This window comes from Manacus candei, unplaced genomic scaffold, assembly GCF_025592945.1.
Source record: "Manacus candei isolate 608988 ecotype Guabito, Panama unplaced genomic scaffold, ASM2559294v1 h1tg000028l, whole genome shotgun sequence".
In the NCBI taxonomy this organism is placed as follows: Eukaryota; Metazoa; Chordata; class Aves; order Passeriformes; family Pipridae; genus Manacus; species Manacus candei.
In genome coordinates this window covers 41281382-41299108 of record NW_026138076.1, presented here as the reverse complement: position 1 = coordinate 41299108, position 17727 = coordinate 41281382, and the positions used below count along the sequence as shown (strand labels likewise).

General features: G+C 38.6%; 1 protein-coding gene across 9 annotated transcripts in view; it reads right to left on the bottom strand.

The window, feature by feature from the left end:
- Positions 1-17727, bottom strand: part of WDFY3 (WD repeat and FYVE domain containing 3) — a 167008-nt gene that overhangs the window by 29611 nt on the left and 119670 nt on the right. For 5 of the 9 annotated variants that reach the window (XM_051790880.1, XM_051790879.1, XM_051790885.1 and 2 more), the window contains 13 exons: positions 15781-15901; positions 14543-14760; positions 11619-11854; positions 10241-10375; positions 8820-8999; positions 7365-7409; positions 6681-6914; positions 5224-5323; positions 4153-4313; positions 3347-3576; positions 2397-2506; positions 1412-1594; positions 733-890 (listed from right to left, as the gene is read on the bottom strand). In XM_051790880.1, the coding sequence (XP_051646840.1) occupies positions 733-890; positions 1412-1594; positions 2397-2506; positions 3347-3576; positions 4153-4313; positions 5224-5323; positions 6681-6914; positions 7365-7409; positions 8820-8999; positions 10241-10375; positions 11619-11854; positions 14543-14760; positions 15781-15901 (2111 nt within the window). The remainder of the gene's footprint in view (positions 1-732; positions 891-1411; positions 1595-2396; positions 2507-3346; positions 3577-4152; positions 4314-5223; positions 5324-6680; positions 6915-7364; positions 7410-8819; positions 9000-10240; positions 10376-11618; positions 11855-14542; positions 14761-15780; positions 15902-17727) is intronic. The other 4 variants (XM_051790883.1, XM_051790887.1, XM_051790888.1 and 1 more) reach the window with 2 other exon arrangements.

The following is a 17727-nucleotide window of genomic DNA, read 5'->3' as shown; positions in this document are numbered from 1 at the left end:
CCCAGTGTTTCAAGTACTAAATACAATAAGAACTTAATCCTCTAAAACTTTCAAACCCCTCTTTCCTTTGTTTTCAATGCCCCAAATAATTTACACTCTTTGCACTGCCCCATTAGGTACAGTTCTACTGAGAGCACCAGCACCCCTGCTGTGCTACTCTGCTCTGGACTTCTTTTTAAATTATTTTTTTTTAGCAAGCAGGTTTGTAAAGTGAATTTTTTTTAAGCAAGCAGGTTTCTACCATCACATGTTGCTTTGCTGAACTCTTCTTTGTAGCACAATAAAATCAGCACAAAGCAGCATTTGTTTGGTCATTATACATGCATGGTCATACAGGGATTATTCCTAAACCACATAATCTTGAGGGCAGGATGGAAAAGAGGACAAACATCTGCCTCACAGCTTCCATTTCAGTGCAGTAGTGCAAACTGAACTGAAGACCCAGACTAGCAAAGGCATAAAGCACACATGTATCCAGAAGCACCTGAGCAGTCTCACCAACAACAAAGAGTTTAACTCTTGGCTTAATGTTAAGGATATGCAGATGGACCTAGTAGATGAGGACACACAGCAGCAAGATGCCCAGTCTGGACAGTCAAAAAAGGGAAAGAAAACCAAGCACCAGATACCACTTCACACTCTGCAAGATTCCCTCCATTGGGATATTTATCACAAGCCCTGAACACACACTGCTGGATTTTAGACTGCATGTTATTAACTGACAGAAATTACCTGTGTAGAGAGGTTGTGTTTATTCAGCCCACTCTCCTTGCGGTTTCTCCTGGAACCAGTCAGTTTAGAGAGGCCAAAGCCACTGCTAACTCGTGAAAGTTTGGACTGTGTGGCTGGAACCAAAGCCTCCCCTCTACTGATGCATTTCTTCTCATGAGCTGAAAAACAAAGTGTTGGGAGCGCTTTTTAGGTATTTCCACAGCGCCCCCCATTACAGTTGGGTTTTTTAAAAAAACTCAACCTTTTCTGTTGCTTCAGAAAGGCCTGACTCCACTCAAAACATTTCTGCAAATATACTATCAGGGAGATACTGGAAAATGGAGCAAACGTCAGCCAGGGACAAAGCATATCCAGAAATACAGAGACTGTAAAACCAAGCATTCCAGAAGGTTCCAGATAGTTTCCAGAAAGTCTTTCCATACATCCAGGTTAACCTCAATTACCTCAGAACTGTGTAATCATCAAAGGAGTCACATCTATGGCACTTTATTATCTGCTGTCTAAACTCTTGTTAATTCAATCAAGCATCAGTTGACCATCTTTATTATATGGGCACAGAACTAACTTGTTTTAACTTGTTGTCCACCAGGAATCCCAGGTCCTTTTCCTGGAAAACTGCTTCCTATGCTGAACAGATTTCTGAGTCAAGAAGTAGCTATAGCATCACTGCTATACTTACCCAAATGATTTTGCCAACACTTTAAACTCGCTTCCTCAATAAAAGGTCTTGCAACGGTTATGTCCACTTGGCCACGATCATTGACAGGCAGAGTCACTTTGAAAACTTCTTCCAAAACTTGTTTTTTACTGTGGATAAGCTCTGTCCACACTCTGTTTATGGCTTTTAAAAGAAGCTGGCGACCTGTACAAGTACAAGATCACAAGCAGCAAGCTCTCTATAGCGCTTACAGAACTGGTATTTTTACAGTAGTGAAATGAATAATTTCTGCAATTATACTCTAGTTTCTTCCCCTCTTGCATGATGTGTGAAATGCCTTTGGTCAGACTGTCTTTTTTTGCCATTAATATGCTATCAATTAACTTTGGCCATTTTTCCCCCGTGAATTTGAAACACTGGCTCTGATCAGCTGTGGTTCATCTCCCACATCCATCTACTAACAAAATGAGATTGAAACAAACCTTACAGTAGTCTGTGTCTATATGCTTGAGTATTTTTACACGACTGTATGCCTAAGTACATACATGCATAAATATTAAATGTACATATGTAAGAAAAAAAAAATTCACTGAATATTTTCTTCCACAGCTAGTTCATACATTTCCTTTGAGTGGAAGATCCTGAGGATGCCACTAAATAATAATTTTATAGTTTATACCAACCCACTTTCCATTGCATTTAACACAGTGCAAATAATGCAGTATTCCTAATTCTGGTGCATGTCCAGACAAGAATAAATACCTCTTACTACTTTAACAGAACACTAACTTATCCTGGATATGTCTGTCTTGGTATTTCCAAGTGTCTTTTCATTAATGTTTTATATATTTTTATACACACACATAGCCCACACACCTTTCCAGAGAGTAACTGGGTAACACCCCCGCCATAACCCCCTGCCCCGAGTTACTGAGGTAAAAGATTAGTGGTGACAATACAGAAGCATCATTATGTGACATCTGTGGCTTTGTCACTCTCAGTTTACCTTCACTGACATCTTGATTGTAGACTCCATCAGGTTCTATATCAGAGGGGATCATAATGTGCCAAGTTGTCATCCTGGCTTCTGCTTCCAATCCAAACCCATCAACATTGCTACAAACACACAATGAATTAACAACCACCAGAAAAAAAAAAACCAACAACATACCAAGCTAAAGCATTTGATCCCCTGTAACAGTATCACAAAGACTAATACATGCTACCACAGCAAAATATCTTCACTTGAGTTCTGACAATCCGTGGTCACAAGCTGAACTGAAAGTTTATGAAACAATGACATGCCATGGACACTGGTGTCACTAGAGGAAGATGGTGATATTTGAAGAAACACAAAACAGACGAGGCCAGAAATAGAGAACAGGGTTTGAGGATGCTTGCCAAGTGTCTCTGGATGAAACACAAGTTGTGCATCTTTTTGGAAAGAACAAATGAAAATGCCAGGCTGGCATTTGAAGCAATGCAGAAAAGTGGGTGTCTACAGCATCTGTCATGGACACCTGATTTAATGCATGACTGGACTTACTCAATGCTCTACATAAAAGTACTAAGATACAGAATTCGTATGAAATGATTCAATAGGCAATAAATCAAGTGATGGGACCTTTATTAATTACCTAGCACCAGTGTTTCTATCTTTAAAACATTTCAAATTACAAAAGGATAATAACAAAATGGTTAGATAAACACTTGTCAGCATTTTGAAATACCTCTGTAAAAGGATGTAAAAACGGTCTCTATACCCAGGATCTTCAAACCTGATTTTGTTTCAAAATGAATCTCTTCAGCTTGTTTGTAATTCACTGGCTGGGAAGTTACAACCAGTTATCCAGAATTTGCTGATGTATTTTCAAGGTGAGCACCATTACTGAGAAAGAACAGGACATTTTTGTACTTCACAGCCCTGATTTTGAATGAACTGTCTGAGATATTTACCTTCCCCCATGCAGATTAATCAAGCAGTGAGCCAGGCAGCTGATGAACTCTTGATCATGATTCCCAGGTCCCAAAATTAAGTTTCTATTCACAGTAAGGACCCTTAGGGAATCAAGGAGAGCCACTTGCTGAGGAACAGTTTTGTGCGCTCTTGAGAACTGATACAAGATGGTTCTGTTCAGGCAGTGATAAATGGCATCCAGCGATAGTCCCTGAGATCTTCTTTTTGACTGATGAGGAGCAAAAAAATCATGATCAGATAGCAGCAGAAAATCATTTTACTGGCACAAAATCTTCCCTTGAATTGACCCATGCTCATTTTTCACAATTGGTATTTTACCAAAAGTGTCAATCCCGTGAATTTCAAGGACAAAAATTACATTAATGATAATACATTTATAATTCTAACATCTATAAAGATGTTGCTAATTTCTAACAGTCACAGTCTTCTAACAATCTCCAATAAAAGTATATGAGGAGAACACTGGCTTTCCAAAAACATCAAGGTAAATTTAGGAAGCTTCCCAAAATTCCTGCAAGGTATATTTGTTTATTTTGGTGGATTTCTAAAAAATAATGTCATCTGAGAGCAGTTTTTACTCAACTACCCATATTAAAGCACTCCACACTGACAAGATGAGCTAAGAAAGCTCAGTAAAGAGAGAGGAAGCCTGGGGAAGAAAAGCATATTTCTATGCTGACCTGACATGTGTCACTAGCAGGTTGCTTAGTGACACCACTCCATGCATTTCAACCTAACCTTCAAAAATGGTTTTGCAGGCAGGCTAATAGAACAACACTGTTACCTGTGCAATGAGCTGGATTATGAAGTCCACAAGAAGCTTGGATTCTTTGTTGAACATGCCCTGCCAAAGCTTATCTACCACACGCTGTGTAAAATAAAACACATTGTTCACCAGCACTTGGTAGCTTCCTCCACTCGTTATAGGCAGAGATGCATCTTCCCCTAGGTAACAAAGAACACAAAAGTTTTCTTCATTTATCAGAAAAACCCATCTGCATAAATACACTTACATTAGTTCATGCTTTCTAGACTTCTGCAAAAGAGATTCAGTCAAAGATAAAGTTAAAACCTCATGGCTTCCCTACAATAAGCTTTGATGGTAAGCAAACATAGTTCTGAATTTATTTTATTAATGGACTCTACCCAGTGAAAGACAAATCACTGCTATGGCAAGAAATGGGGAGCCTTACAAGCACTTTTGAAGAGAAATGCATACAGCCCCATGACACCTAGGATGGAGACAGGGCAGACCTAGAGCTCCTGGGAAGTCCAGCAGGCCACCATGAAATCCAACTGGGCCCCCGAGCAGCCATACTCCTACAGGCCCCTTCCTGATCATCTAAATCCATGCATTGGTGGAACAGCCTACCCTACTGACATCCAACTTACAAGCTTCTAATTCTCTTCCTATCCATTTATCAATGGAGTGTTAATCCTTTTTTCTGGGGTGCTGCCTTCATAATAAAGCTACAGTAGGAGGGAGTGGAAACAAAGCTAACTTTTAACCTGTGATAAATTGACACAAACTCCAGATACTCTACCAAGGTAATAAGGACATGACAGATTATGCAAGATCCAGTTTCAGTTCTTTCTGCTGTGACTGCAATTTGTCTGACTTTCATATCCAAAAGATTTATGCCATGTAGTTTTTTTGAATAACCTATTTTACAGCTTCGGCACAATCAAGGTAGTGAGGGGACATGCAAGGACAGCAACACCATTTACACATCAGAGGAGAGGAAAGGGCAGAGAGAAAAATAAAGACAATCAAGATGCAAAATAACAGGACAACAAAAAAAGAAAAAGTCATAGAACCAAAACCTTGTGTTTTGATTAAAGTTTGTTATATTACCCAATAAAACATCAGCTGCAAGTAAGTGGTCCATCACTCCATCCAAAACATATGTCTGAAACTCCTTCTGCTGTGTCCGTGTTGATCTTTCAGGGGAAGCCTGAAAAAAGATATGAAGATAATATTCAGATAATTAATATCTCTGAGCAAAAAAAAGAGGGAGAGGAAGGCTGTCCTAGGTGATTTCCTCTTTTCTCAGCTCTTGTGAACTACTTTTATTTTCTCTTAACATTCTGTCCCAAGTAAAAAGTTTTGGCTTTATCTAAAAATTTAAGCGTGCATGTCAAGGATACATTGGCTGCAAGCAGTCTTACAGAGCAGGCATTATTCCTATTTAAATCCAGTACATTTATCTTCTGCCATAATAGGAACTGGAAAAGAACACATTCTGAAAAGGTGCACAAAACTCTAACTATAGTTAAACATATGGTTAAACTCTGATCTCCTCAGTTCACAAAGTCACCCCTCCTTCAGTAAAATGAGTAAATGGGATAGATCAAATGTAATCAATCATCACTTCTATGTGGGGTTCTGCATATTACTAAATCAGCCTTGATAAAGTCATATAATAGATATATGGGCTAAACTAAAGGGGAAAATGACTTTAGCACCTTGTGTTGGTCAGTGAACACACGATCACCCCTAACTGAACAATTCACTTGAACACTCCTAGAAAGCAATATAGCATTAAGTTTGGCAGTGTTTACATACCCAATTCTCTTTATTCTAGGGGGCCAGTAACATTGATGAGTGATAACAAGTTAAAACAGCTGTAAAGCAATGGCAACCAACAGTATATGGTCTCAAACTCTCCTTCTGATGTCAGTGGATAACTGCACCTTTTGACATTTCATTTTTTGCTTTGTGACAGCAAAGAGGTGCCCAATTGCCCCAGGAAATTTGTTAGGAAATGTACAAGCATGGTCCAAAATTCCCGCAGCTTTCAAAAAAGATCAGGGAGACTCAGCAATACATAAGATGAGGTGGCAAAAAGGCAGGTCAAGGAAGAGTGAGAACTGATGTGAACTGAACATTTCAAAATACATTGTCTGAAGGAGGTGTGGGCAGTTAAACAGTAACTGAACTCCTCACCTCCCTGCCTCACCATTAACAGGATGATGCTTTCATCAAGTGTAACAAGCTTTAAAAGATAATTTACAGGAAGATAACACAGTTATTTTGTGAGGTTTTATAGCATATGGCACCATATGTGTTTTTATCTAATTGGTACCATCTATGGCAACATTTCTTTTTATCTAATGTGAATAAAACAGAAACCTTAATATTTCTGCAGGGATTTTATATTCTCAACAAAGTCAATACAGCTGTCATGGTCAGAAAAGTGTTTAACAAATGAAACATACTTCACAACAATAAAACTTGAAGAAAGCTACAACTTCACAATAAGTTCAAATAATAAAAAACAAAACAAAACACAAAACTCAAAGAAACTCTACCTCTAGCAGAAGATCTACCAGTGGAGTTTGTTTGCTGGCTGGTGTGAGACATAAGTTATCAATTATCATCACACGCATGAAGTCAAACACAAACTTTTTGGCAGGATGGTTGGTTAAGTATGTTTTGGTGCCAACATTGCAGTATTCTGACTGGCTCCTGTTCATGCCAGAATCAGCTGCAAAGGCTTTAAACTCTTCAGCTGGGGACCCAGCTTCATCATCAAGATCAGTGACCTGTGGAAAAGAGCACATTAAAACTGTAGAGATCAGCAAATTAATGGCAGTTTTTTCACTTTTCTATTATTTGCTTGTCTTTCTAAGGCTTTTTTGCTTCATATTTTGCTTCTTAAGAAGCATTATGATGTTCAGGATCAGTTTCCTAATACACAACAGGAGAAACATCCAGTTTCAGATTCCCAAGGCAATCAATCATCAGTGAAGACTGGTGTGAGTTACATTTCACATTCACTGACCAACAGAAGTACTTGAGCAATTTCTAAACACTTGGCAAAAATAAATTTTCTCATTGCAAAAACAAAAAAAAAAAAATAAAGTTTTGAAAAGTTATTAACTAAAGCAGTTAAAATAAAACCAAGACAGAAACCAACTAAAAAAAAAGGCCATCAAGCTTACATAACAGAAAACAAAAAAGTAACTGAGCCTTTTCTTTTTTTAATACGATACCTTCATCAGAGTGCAGTTATGGGTAAGCCGGTTTCCCAAAAATCTCTAAAAAAAGAGAAAAAAAAAAAGGGTCTCCACAGCTTTCCCATTTCTGATGAACAGAAACCTTTGAGAGGCTAGCTCTTAAAGAGGACTGCAACAAAAGCACAAACAGTAATGAAAGCTGTCAAATCCAAGAGACTGACTCTTTTCATGTAACTCCCTCCTCCAAGTGAAAGAAGGTACAACATGATTTCCCTCAACAAGCTTATCCATTGCCAACTCACATGTGAAATAACCAAACATTTTGGACATTTGGTCTGCTTTAGTAGGAGAGTTTTCCCAAGAAATTAAGAGGACTCCAAATATGTGTTCTTTCTAGTTTTAATAGCTGTCTCAGAAAAGTTGAAAGATCAGTTAAGAATTCTCTCTCAAGGCTGAATTTGGATTATAATGTTTCGTTGCAGAAACCTGGCTGTTATTCAGCTATTTCACAAGGGATTGATTTAGGCAGAGGGAAATGCTGGAGGAATAAACCAATTTGGAGTCACGAGAGCCTTCAAACTGTGAAGAGCTCAAGTTGTCAGGCAGCTATACAAAGTTCCAAGGGATCTAGCAGTTAAAATAAAATCTGCTCAGAGACACAAGGCTCCTCTAAAAATTCTACAGGTGAATGCCAAATCAGCATTACTAGTTTATAAGTAGCACTTTTTTGAGAGAGACCAAGCTCCTGCTAATATAAAAGCAAAAAAAAAACCCCTATTTTTCATGACTCATCAGCATGCTCTGTTAAAAACTGATCTCCCACTTTAATTGACAAAACGATAGCATACCACCAGTAAGTATTTCCTGAACTGTTTTATCATACCCTCCATTATTCTAGCATTTGGCAACCTGTAGCCCAACTATCCTTCCATGTTCTTAATAAAATTACTTTTAGATGTTGGCTAGCAGTACCTGTTTCTTTCCATTCATTTTCTAGAAATAGTATTATTTGTAAATGGCACTAAGCTCAAAGAATACTTTAGGCAGCAATGTTGAATTCACACCCTCTCCTGGCTTGAACTCAGAAGTTCCGGGAAATGCAAGAACACTGTTTTGTGGTTAGACCACAAAAGCAGAAATGGTAAATGGAAGAAAAAAGAAGTTTTAGATTTTATCACATCCTCCAGAGCAGAGGGCTGAATGCACAGGCTGACTCAGTCTTTTTAGCTTTTGTAAATACGAGCTAATATTTTTCATATAATTGAAAATAATGGTCCACTAGAAAACAAACAAATTGTGTATGTTCCCCCTAAAATGCTGTTCTGTTGAACACGTGATGTGCTTCTTTCAGCTCCAAAACCCAAGTACAAAATGTCCAGCCCAGCCTTGACAATGCCCTCTTTTGCAGGGTGAGTTATGACTGTTAATTGATAAATCCTCAAAAGTAACATTCAGGGGAAAAACAAACAGCTAAATAGTTGGATTTCCTACCATCTCAGAGTAAGGTCGTATGTTGAAAGGGAACACTGTTGCTGCCAGCGCACACAGGAACTCTGGACTCATCCACAAGGAAATGAGGTCTGGCACATTGTGATACAAATACCGAAAGAACTGCATCAGGGTGACTGGATATTCTCGAAGCCAGGAGCCTTCCTCCTCTGACTGCCAAGGCTGGGTTGAAAAACAAACACCAGATCAGCACAGATAGCACTAATTGAAGAATGCTTATTTCAGAAAGGAAGAGAAGCTGCAGGGTCAAATATGCAATCAAATACACTGTCAAACATGCAATGACATACACGATGTAACGTGATGAAAGATGGGGCCAAATGTGACCAACCACATGGACAAGCACTTGTTCAAGCAGAGCAGACATAAGTGATTGAATAGGGGGCCAAGCACATGACCAGCTGTGGAAAGCACATCAAGAACATGTCACTGTGTGTTGAAGGACTTGTCAGAACACCTGACTGAAGACGCAGTGTCTGAACATGTGACCTAATAACTGATCAAACAAGTGATAGAAAACGAGTTTGAGTACATCACCAACACAAACCTGACACAATGTGATAGAACACATATCTAAGCATGTCACCATACGATAAACACCCGACCAAACATGTGACCAACCACCACGACAGGTGACCAGCAAGAGATAGACCATGTGACAACAGGAATGTGCCCTGCAGCAGGTCATGAAGGCATAACCAGTACACATGTCCAGAAGATGCTTCTAAACATGTTAGCATGGGAGAAACATGCAAGCAATGGAGCACATCACAAACACATGACGACCAAACAGGAGATAACCAGACAGGTGCTGCTTTTAAAGCATTTTTTGAGATAATTTTCAGCAGATAACACACTCGAGATTCAAGGAAATACAGAATTTTCCCACTGAGAGACCAACTTCCACTACTCTTGACATTAGATTCAAAGATGAGAAGATGACACATTTTTCTGGCAGTAAATTCATTTCCTCCAGCATGTGGCTATTCATAGTCAGGGGACTTCTCTGCATGTGGAAGGTTCGTGTACAAAATCTGCAACTCGCATAGCTCTGAGCAGATGGAATATACTCTCTCTAACATGCCCCCACGATGTTAATTGGGAAAGAAATTCAATTATCTCTGCCAAGGACATTTTATCCTTCTGTTTTCTTGTTTTGTTTTAATTGCAGCTAAACACAGAGCCCAGTCTTTTTGTGGCCACTAATATTTCCACAGACACTGGGAAAAAAGTAACATAGAATAACCCACTAAAATGACAGTTTTCACCCAAGTATTACGAGCCTATCTCACAGCTGGTTTTGTCGTGACACTTCACAAAAAATTTTTCTAATTTGGCTTTTCACCACATGGCAAACTCAACTCATAATATTCAAATGCAAGCAAAATTTTTTTAATGCTTACAGAATTCAGCATGCTCCTCAGCATTCCCAACAACAGGAAGGCAGCTTCTGTGCAAACACTGTGTATTGAAGAGGTAACAGTGCCACAGGAGGCAGGAACTCCAAATATGAACGTCCAAATAGAGTCTAAATCAAACTGTAAGAGGTGAAAGAGAAAAAAGAAGACATGAAATAATCCCTTTCTCTTGTGCAATTGGATACTGCTTTTTATTACACATACAATGCACTCATTTGGCAGTATTTAAAAAATTGTTTTGCATCCTCCAGACTTTATCACCATAAGTTTCATATGAAAGTCATATGTCACTGAAGAAAATTTCTTTCAACAATGGGCTAATGTAACTGCAATTCTTCACAAAGTATTTAAGTATTTTGAAACAAAAGAGTACACAGGCTGCACAATCTCCTCAGTTTACTTCTTGCATCTAGCAGTAAAACCCACATGGTATTCCACAGAAGAAAGAAAAAAAGATAACAAACAACACAAAAAAATCAAGTTGCAATTTCCAGCAAGTCTAAACAATTAAATGAATTAAAACATTTAACAAAGTTCCCACCTCCTGCATTAAGAGTGCTACTAAGTGGCAGAATTTAGTTTTGATTTAACAGTGTCATACTTCAATGCTGTAAACAGATGAGTGAGCTTCATGCCTCTACTTCATGTTAGCACAGTGCTGAATGTGCTGTCAAGTACTGCTCTTGAGAATACAGGCAGACAGAATACTACCTGGTCTGAAAACTTTTACTTTTCAGTTCTCACTGATAAATAAATGTTAGCACTGCATCCATTCTAAACAGGCACTTTGTCTATCTCGAGTGTGGTTTTTCATCATAAAGCACTACCCTAGGCCTTCTAGGACTCTGTTGTAGACTATATACTCATTTACATATAATTCAAACAAGCCCCAAATCAACCTGCTCAGAATAAGAGCAACCAACATTTTTCAGCAACAACTGGATTGCCTCCCAAAAAAAACCCACAGAAACTTTTTGAAATGAAAGCTATCTTGTTTTGTCTGTAACCTTGTGAGCCCTCTTTAACACAACAACTCCCTACTTCTTAAAAACCACAAAGAAACCCCACAACCAAAGAAAGCAAGCAAAAAATTATGTTCCCTTCAATGCCTATACCCCATCAGATTGAACTAGGGATCTGGTTCTCATTTGACCCCGAAATGGACCAAAATGATGGCTAAGCCATAACAGCCTGGCTTCCACATACCCCCAGGGTATCCCATCCTCCCACCCCAGACAGCTCAGCACTAAACAGCACACCCTGACTGAGTCAGCTGCAGAGGAGAAGGAGGGGGTCTGGTTAATCCGTTATTTTCTTTCATGACAGACAGAACTACATTTACATCTTACTAGATAATCCCTACCTGGCAACCCTGATTACACTGGTTGCTGATGACAGGTGCACTGACCTGCAGGTTTTCAGGCAGTTCAGTGACTGGCTGCTGCAGGAAAAGGGCCATGAGGAGGAAATAGAGTGCAGGTACATTAGTGTGCTTCGGGAGAAGGGACTGCAGAACAGGAAAGCCTGGGAAGTGACAAGCATCCCGGTTGATCTCCCGGACCGTTGATCTGCCGCCAGCACTCCTGCCCACATTGAACCCTAAGATGAAAAACAACACACAAAGACAAAAATGTTAACAGGGAATTGCCTGTGAAGATCACTCTTACCCATGCAGTGAACTTGAGAGAGTGCCTCCTCAGAAACTGATGCTGTAAAAAATGAATGTGTGCATACAGACTGACACACACATATGACACCATTCTGCTTCAGATGTCCACTTTTTTTAAACAATTAAAAAAAAAAAAGGAAATTATAGCCTTCCAGTACCACATAGATGACACTGCTCCATACAGACTGCCCAATGCTACTGCTTATAACACACAGATCCATTTTCTGGCTGCGACCACAATTTCTGACTTCTGAAACACCCAAGCTTCTGAAAAAAGATATTTTGCTGGCTGAGAGGGAAGTTATCACCTTAATCTCAGTTACAGACTTATATTACCAAGCAGCAATTCCATGGCCGATTTAAGTCTATGGGCAGCTAATTTTTCTCCAAAGATGTCTCAGGGGCATCTTATTTCAGATGTTTTGTTAATGATTAATCAGCTGGTATTAAGTATTAAGTGCTCTTATTTTGTTTAATTTAAGTGCTGCCAGAGCCACCTTTTGTGACCCCACTTCTACCTAGGTATTTGAATTTCCTCTTTAATGAAAAAAAAAACCACCAAAACATCAGGATGGCAGAAGTTCTTATTTTCAAGTAAAGAAGAAGGCAGGAAGACAGTTCAGTCTCCACATCAGCAGAGTGAGCCATTCTTCTGACAATGCCAGAGGTCAGGTTGTTTTTCTGAGACTCAAATACAGATACACTTTCCACCGGAAACTGACTTTTTAAACAGAAAACATCTATCAGGAATCAGACCAGTGAAATCTGTGCTACAAATTTGAGGGAATTCCATCAGTAACTTTCAACAAAAATGGCTCGTATTTCACCTCATGAGAAATTTTGGAGCCAATATGTTCCGTCTTATTAAAAAACACAGGGTACAAAAATTAGATAATCTGTCACTATCAGTTGATGAGACACAAGTTTAAAAATATCTGTTTGGATATTTTAGTCTAGCTTGGATTCAATAAGAATCCAAAAAAATATATATAATAAGAAAAATAGGAAAACTCTACAAATGCTCTTCAAATGTGATTGTATATCAAAATCTTATTTAGAGAGATTTTGTGACTGAAGAAAGTGTTTATGTTATTGGATGCTTAAAGCAGACACTGAATAAACAACAGTCTATTGCCCAAAATACCAGTGGTTTTCAAGTTTTTAGGCACAATCATGCAAGGGAAATGCTTGTGCAAAAACTGTTTCTTAAACAAAATACAGAACATTAATCAAAATTAGTCAAACAACAGATGCTTTTTATGATAACAATAAATATTTGCATGTGTTATACGGTTTCAGAAATGCTGTTTTCTTTAATCTTCCTAATTATTAATGCAAATCATTATTAATGGAAAGAACCATCCTATGCTCCTAGCTGAATATCCCAAGGGATATATTATGGGAAACTGTAAACATACAAACTTAACGGAGAGTTTTATTTATGCAAAAAAACAACAAGATGGCATACTTTGAAACCTATCAAAGAGACAAAGCAGAATATTTTTTTTTTTAAATATTTTTATACTTTCATTTCAGGAAGAGCCCTCTTCCTGAAGTAAGATCACTTTCAACAACACTTCACAATTATTTCCTTATAATAAACCAATTCAGAAAAGCCTTTGGCACAGAAACAGATCATACACTGCTGCAACACAGAGAGGTGGTTCCTTGTACAGTTATTTTAGGAATAGCTTTAAGTTGAAAGTACTGTGATACAAGTGCTCTGGTCTAAAGGCTACTCAGGCTCCTGAAAGACTCCCATTTAATGTCAATCAGTGGGTTTGCACCAGGGCCTGAATGGACATTCATCTAAAACATTCCATCTTATTTGGACTGAAAAAAACCCCAGGTCTACAAAGAACTGACATCCATTACTTCAGACATTTGGAGATGCATTTCAGACAGTTGAGAGATGCTCAAAATGGGTCCTGTAGACTGAAGTGTTATACACTGAATTCTAGGTCACATGGGGTAACTGAGAAGTCTGATAACCCTGATAAGTGAGGCTTTAAGAACCTGCAAAAAAAGTCTTTAATAACAGAGAGCATGTTTGCGTATGGCCGAACATAGGAGAGGGAAAGAAACTTTGAGATGATACCACGAACACAGAAATTCCCAAGAAAATAAAAGTCCAGATTGGTAAATCTGATTGGCACAGAACTGAGTAGACAAAGCAGTTCAAGTATAACACCACACAATGCTCTAACTAATAAAAGTAAACAAATAAGTAAATTTTACTGGATCTCTGTTAGCTGTGTACATAAGGTCCTATGCTATACTACCTTTTCATCTATAGCTTAGATGTGCCTGCCCATGGGACATATTTAACCTTACCATGATGGTAACAGAAAAAAACAACTGGTTACACAGGTTTTGTGCAGATGACATCTGTGCAATGTCAACTGGAGGGCAGTTTTGTAAAACCTCTCCCTTTTGCCTAGGAAATCTTAACTCTTAGTTGTAAGAAAAACAAAGAGCAGAAGCATCTGATTGCGACACAGACAGTAACAGAAAGGATGCACCTCCCAGACAGCATCCATACAATAACCCCCCTCCCTCAACACATGAGCACAGACGCTCCCAGTAATCCCTAAATCCTGAGGAGTTGAGATGCGTACCTAGCACAGTACCAATTTTATTGGTCAGGACAGAATCCGTCTGATCGAGCCAGCCTCCACCACTGAGACCCTCCTTAAACTTGATAAGGATGGACTGATTACTCAACAGGACCACAAGAATTCGCATGGCTGCTGTGACTGTGGTGGAATGCAGATGTTCTTCCATAAACATCATAATCCAATCAAAACCCAGTGTCTTGACCAGTTCTTCACAAGCCCTAAGTAAAGAGAGTTAAAAAAAAAAAAAGTCACATTTTACAGCATTTAGTTTCCTACTAGACAGCAAAAAACAATGTCCTCCAGTGCAGGGCAAACTTCGAGAGCAAATTCAGATCTATCAAAGAGTTAACTGAATTCTTATGTAAGTTTGCTACAAACACGAATGTCACTCGTTGAATCTTGTTAGATGGAACAGTTAAGTTGTATTTATTTAGAAGAAAGAAAAAACTAATTACAGCTCCTGGGACTATTGCATTGCATGATATTTCTCCAACTGTTGCTTGTGATAACGAATATGGAATTCTGAACTGGAAACTTTTTGTTAAGCCATACAGGAAGTTTTCAGAAGTCTTCTTAGAAACCGGTATTAAAAAAAGTGAAGGAATGTTGTTTGGTTGGTTTTATTAAGGGAAGAGTTGCTTGGAAAATATCTGAAAATACATGGGGTTTTTTTCCCTTTTTTTAAAGCACTATTCCTTAAAAGCTTAAACAGTTTTGGGTTGTGTGTCCATCAATCCCTACATAATCTACAGATGCCATACATTCACAAAATGCCATCAACAGACTCCAGACAGGCTACTGGGTTGAAAGCTGTATTTTGTCAAGGTTTAACATGAGTGATTCAATGTCTCTTCTCCATCTTGCCATATGACTCTATGGTCTCATTAAACTACAGTATTATTCTTCCCTCACATGCAATTTTAAGTAACTAAGGGGCATTCTACGGTCAATGATCCTAACAATAACCCCTGCTGGAGCCATTTGATCTCAGTCAAATGAGAAGCTGATTACCCCACTTCTCTAAAAACACAAGTTTCCTCTTTGACAGATTTTATTTTCTCTATAGCCACACATGAAGTTATGAGAAAACAGCATCATGAATCATGTATTCCATCTCTACTGGCATGGTAGAGGTAATTAAAAGGTAATTCAGTGAATCAAATGGGGTCTGTGTAATTCTCACCCTTGAAATAAAAAACTATAACCTTTCTCTACCTCAAGGGTTTTTTTGTACTTACTGCAAATTAACAGTTGTCTTTTCTTTAGATGTATATAGAAGCTTCAGAAGGATATCTAAAAGTCTGTTCCGTAGTAGAATAAGATTAGCTGAAACAAGTCCTCCAAAATCATCCTCTGTTCCTAAATATTTTAAAAAAAAAAAAAAAACAAAAACAAAATTAGGTTTTTGGAACTTGGGCATTTTAAGACTATTCATTTTAAGACAATTCATAAATTCCATCCATAAGCAAAGGAAGGTGTACTAAGTACACATACACCGCTGAGAAATGTTTGGTGCCCCGTTACCACTGTCACACACAGTTTGGGCAGTTTGAAGAACAGGTAAAAGGTAATCACAACTCTTCAGACAATAATCTAAACTGAAGTAGTCACTCCTGGCAGGCAGATATACAAAACCAATCAAATACCCTTCACATTCCCCTCCCTTCTCTCAAAACTGCGTAACATGCTAACTAAATGCACATTTAGCATTTTGAAAGCTAGGTTGGTGGGAATCCTGATACTTCCCAAATCCCTCCCAATCTAAGAAATGGAGACAAAAATTAGTTTAACAGATCCCCAAGCTCATCATCAGTTGAAAAACACACTGCAGCCAAGCAAATCCATGCAGCTCAGGACTAGCTTCACAGTTATTTTGCAAATTCCTCTTCCTGTACCTTATACTATCAGAGGAGGGCCATGCTTTTACATTATTTAAAATCAATAAAATCACAACTTGAGGCAATATGAACAAAAATAAAGACAGATAAATGGATACTTTCTGAGCCAAGGTTTTGTACACAAGATGCAAACACCAAGTATCTTCTATGACAGAAATACAGAAGAACTGGTGAACACCACTAGCCTAAAAATTTCTTGTCTTCTGCCTCAAAAGCTTCTCTCTCTATTCCTGCCACATCCTGAATTTCTCCCCAAGGTTCTTCAGTCCCCTAGACAGGCAAAAAACCAGCCAGGCTGTGGTTAGCCTGGGGAAAAAAAAATCATGGCTGGCCTGTAGTGAAAACATCAATCTGGATCTCTCTCCAATACCCACAGCCTCTTTTTTACTAAAAAGCTCAAATTTAATCATCTTTGAGACCACAAAAAGCAAAGGTATTGAGAAGGAAGAGGTGAGGCACAGCAGAATAATGATGAATCTCACTGGACCACAGAATGGTTTGGGTTGAAAGGGAGCTTTAAAAATCATCTAGTTCCAAACTCCTCTGCTACAGGTAGGGACACCTTTCAGTAGAGCAGGTTGCTCTATCCACCCAACCTGCCTTGAACACTTCCAAGGATGGGGCATCCACAACTTCTCCGGGCAACCTGTTCCAGTGCCTCACCACCTGACAGTAAAGAATTAGTTCCTAATATCTAGTCTAAACCTACTTTCAGTTTAAAGCCAGTCCCCCCTCGCCTCATCACTACATGCCCTTGCGGAAAGTCCCTCTCCAGAAAGTGCAGTCTGCCTAAACCTTGTTCTTCAGGAAACCAGATAATAAAACTAACTTTATAGCAGAAATACTTATCTCTCACTTGTCCCTGCTCACCAGTATATTCCCAAGAGATGCAGAAACATAGGATCTTAAGGTACTCCTTCTAGTTATTTGGGTGACATTTACTGTGGGACTAAAACATTTCTGCTCAGGGAGACTGATGGAAAATGCAACTGCATAAGCCTTTTATCTTAAGGAAAACAAGGCTAGAAATGGTCTCAATATATTCAATATAACTCAATATAAAAATTATTGAAGGACAGTAACATTTTTTTTTTCCTAAGAAAAATAACTAGGCTGTCTTAGTTAATTCTTTCACTTCTTCTACACCTGGAGGGAAGATGCACCTAGTAAAGATGCACCTAGTAACAAGTTGCCTTTTTTTTCCCTTTCCTCACAAAGAAGCAGAGATGCACAGCTGATTTGAAGGAGCAAGTGGAGGAAAGAGAACAAAACTATACAGTGTTATAT